Source organism: Haliotis rufescens, unplaced genomic scaffold (genome assembly GCF_023055435.1).
Source record: "Haliotis rufescens isolate VD_foot unplaced genomic scaffold, xgHalRufe1.0.p SCAF_13, whole genome shotgun sequence".
NCBI lineage: Eukaryota > Metazoa > Mollusca > Gastropoda > Lepetellida > Haliotidae > Haliotis > Haliotis rufescens.
In genome coordinates this window covers 2,463,277-2,466,424 of record NW_025963813.1, presented here as the reverse complement: position 1 = coordinate 2,466,424, position 3,148 = coordinate 2,463,277, and the positions used below count along the sequence as shown (strand labels likewise).

General features: G+C 45.4%; 1 protein-coding gene across 1 annotated transcript; it reads right to left on the bottom strand.

Moving 5' to 3' along the window:
* Nucleotides 1-1,163: 1,163 nt before the first annotated feature.
* LOC124115452 lies at nt 1,164-2,896 on the bottom strand. Its single transcript, XM_046476458.2, has 3 exons — nt 2,391-2,896; nt 1,980-2,248; nt 1,164-1,572 (listed from the first exon to the last, which is right to left on the bottom strand). The coding sequence occupies exons 1-3, from the start codon at nt 2,550-2,552 to the stop codon at nt 1,164-1,166; spliced, it is 840 nt and encodes a 279-aa protein (XP_046332414.2). The 5' UTR covers nt 2,553-2,896.
* Nucleotides 2,897-3,148: the final 252 nt, after the last annotated feature.

Below are 3,148 nucleotides of genomic sequence, written 5' to 3'. Positions count from 1 at the left end.
TACCATAGCTCTCCTCCAACCATAGGTTGTTCTACCATAGCTCTCCTCCAACCATAGGTCGTTCTACCATAGCTCTCCCCCAACCATAGGTCGTTCTACCATAGCTCTCCTCCAACCATAGGTCGTTCTACCATGGCTCTCCTCCAACCATAGGTTGTTCTACCATGGCTCTCCTCCAACCATAGGTCGTTCTACCATAGCTCTCCTCCAACCATAGGTCGTTCTACCATAGCTCTCCTCCAACCATAGGTCGTTCTACCATAGCTCTCCTCCAACCATAGGTCGTTCTACCATAGCTCTCCTCCAACCATATGTTGTTCTACCATAGCTCTCCTCCAACCATAGGTTGTTCTACCATAGCTCTCCTCCAACCATAGTTGTTCTACCATAGCTCTCCTCCAACCATAGGTTGTTCTACCGTGGCTCTCCTCCAACCATAGGTTGTTCTACCGTGGCTCTCCTCCAACCGTGGCTCTCCTCCAACCATAGGTTGTTCTACCATAGCTCTCCTCCAACCGTAGGCTGTTCTACCATAGCTCTCCTCCAACCGTAGGTTGTTCTACCATAGCTCTCCTCCAACCATAGGTTGTTCTACCATAGCTCTCCTCCAACCGTAGGTTGTTCTACCGTGGCTCTCATCCAACCATAGGCTGTTCTACCATAGCTCTCCTCCAACCATAGGTTGTTCTACCGTGGCTCTCCTCCAACCATAGGCTGTTCTACCGTGGCTCTCCTCCAACCATAGGCTGTTCTACCATAGCTCTCCTCCAACCGTAGGCTGTTCTACCATAGCTCTCCTCCAACCAGAGGCTGTTCTACCGTGGCTTTCCTCCAACCATAGGCTATTCTATGAAGACGGGGCTAGGGAGGAACGACCATCCGAATCGAACTAAGTCACTATGTTCAAATCATTGTGTGATACGCAACAATTCGCTAGCTATCGCAGTTCGAGTCCCACCCAAATTACCCGGGGACTTGCTGATCTCTAATAAAAATGAGATGAAGACATGAATGGTTAAGATACAAAAGCGTTGTTTACAAGAATTTATTTAAATACATTCTCACATAGTTCATCCACATACATCCGGGGTAGATACCAGTGCATATCAACAGATATATGTACATGGCACTATAGCACATTAATGCAGACAGGGGGCAAATATTCACCCTCTCATACAGAAGAAATCACAATCTTCCGCCTCAGTCACGTCCTCAGATAAAGCACTAGATGACAAATCATCTGGCTCCCTCTTCACCACCACAGCGGCACGACACGCATCCGCATCAAAACTCTTCTTCTCACAACCATCATCATTGGCAACCGAAGGTTCCATTCTGGTTTTCCTGATGGCTTTATCTGTGTCTTGTATCGCCATACGTTCCTTGGCCCCCAGCGTCAAGCCGTGCCTGGTCATGAAGTCAGTGAGCCAGCCTCTCTTTGCCTGCAATGTGTCATCTCCCATCTTGGTCTTCACGCTGGACAGCATCTGCTCCGCGGACACCGGCTTCTTCCGGATCCGAATCTCCGACAGCCATTTTGTCAGGTCGGCGACTTCTGCTTTCGTAGAAGTGCTGAAATTATTTGTTCATTTTAAAATAGGAATTTGTAGAACCATGTACAAAAACATTTGTGATGTATGACAATATATGGGAGCGAGTAAGTGAGGTTTTATTATTAGCAATATTCCAGCAATATCACGACGGGGGACACCACAAATGAGCTTCACACATTGTACCCATGTCGGTAATCGAACCCGGGTCTTCGGCGCGAAGAGCGAACGCTTTAAACACTAGGCAATCCGACCGCCGTTACAGACAACATAAAAATCTCATTGTCAATGTATAAATACACGTGTGTAATGTAGTATATATATACATACACGTGGATCAGAACGTTGTGTTGTATAAAAATAGTAAAATGCAAATTTTTTAAGTACAACCATTAAATTATAAAAAAAGATCACCATGATGTATCTCACCCAAAGTTCAGTTTCCGACCGGATGTGTTCCTCCTCGCTGTTATCGGACTGCGCATGCGTATACGTCTTTGCTCGTCAACAAGATCTTTCCTCCATGCGTCCAATGTCCTGCTGGGGATGTTGAGACGACGTGACGTAGCGGGGATGCCATGCACCAGAGCTTGTTCAAGGGCGTCCATCTTCTCGCCAACGGTGAAGTGACTGGACTTGTCTCGGCGTGGTGACGGTAGCGTGTGGAACACAGAAGCGTCGTTGACGTTGTCGTTCACCTGTAGTAAGATGATTACGTCATGTTGAAATAGATAGAGATAGTTTTGGTTTTTGATCGATTTTGATTTACCATGTCGTATGATGAAACAAATAACGTTTTCTATTCGAGAAACAAATTCTATTTTTTTCTATTCTATTTACCTTGTCGGTCGTATCCGGATCGGAGGGGTTCACTTGCAGTCTCTTCAGCGCGTGGCATACGAGGTTCTCGGACGATGTCTTGGGCCTGGGGCTGTCCTGCCTGAGGGTAGGGCGAACCCCCGGGGTGGGGAAGAAGAGGGTGCTGATCTGCTTCTGACTCATAATGACGATCAAGGTCTACGGTGGTATCTCGTCTAAATAACTTGAAATGTCACGTACTTTCTCTCAAAACGATGCTGGTACTGAGATAGGCTTGTTGTGGGAATGAAGTAACAATGCCATGGAGGGGTATTTATGTGTAGGTGTGAGAAGCCATTTGAGTCGTTACAGTGACACGATCGTGGCGTTGTTTTAACAGAGCTCGGCTTGTCATGAGTGGTCAGTTGTCATATGTTTGAGTTAATCTCTTCCCAGCTGTGACTTCGTCAATCAGTGCGCTGTGTTGTTTTAAGGGAGTATTGATAAATTTGCGTTTCAGTTACCTCCAAGTAAACACCATGAGCTTAGTTCACTGAGTATTGACAAGGAAAAGTACTGATTGATTATTTACACGGAAGCCAATGTATCTCTTCCTCTGCGAGTGTTTTACAAGCACACCCTCGAAACCTATACAAACACTCAGTATTTATTCACGAATGCTGTTTTAACAGTAGTTAGGCCTTTCTTGATCATTTTTATAAAAAAATTTTTGTAAGATTATAGGGTCGGTCGTATGAGAAAAAAATGAATGTCAAATTTTCTATTTTCCTTTTGATATT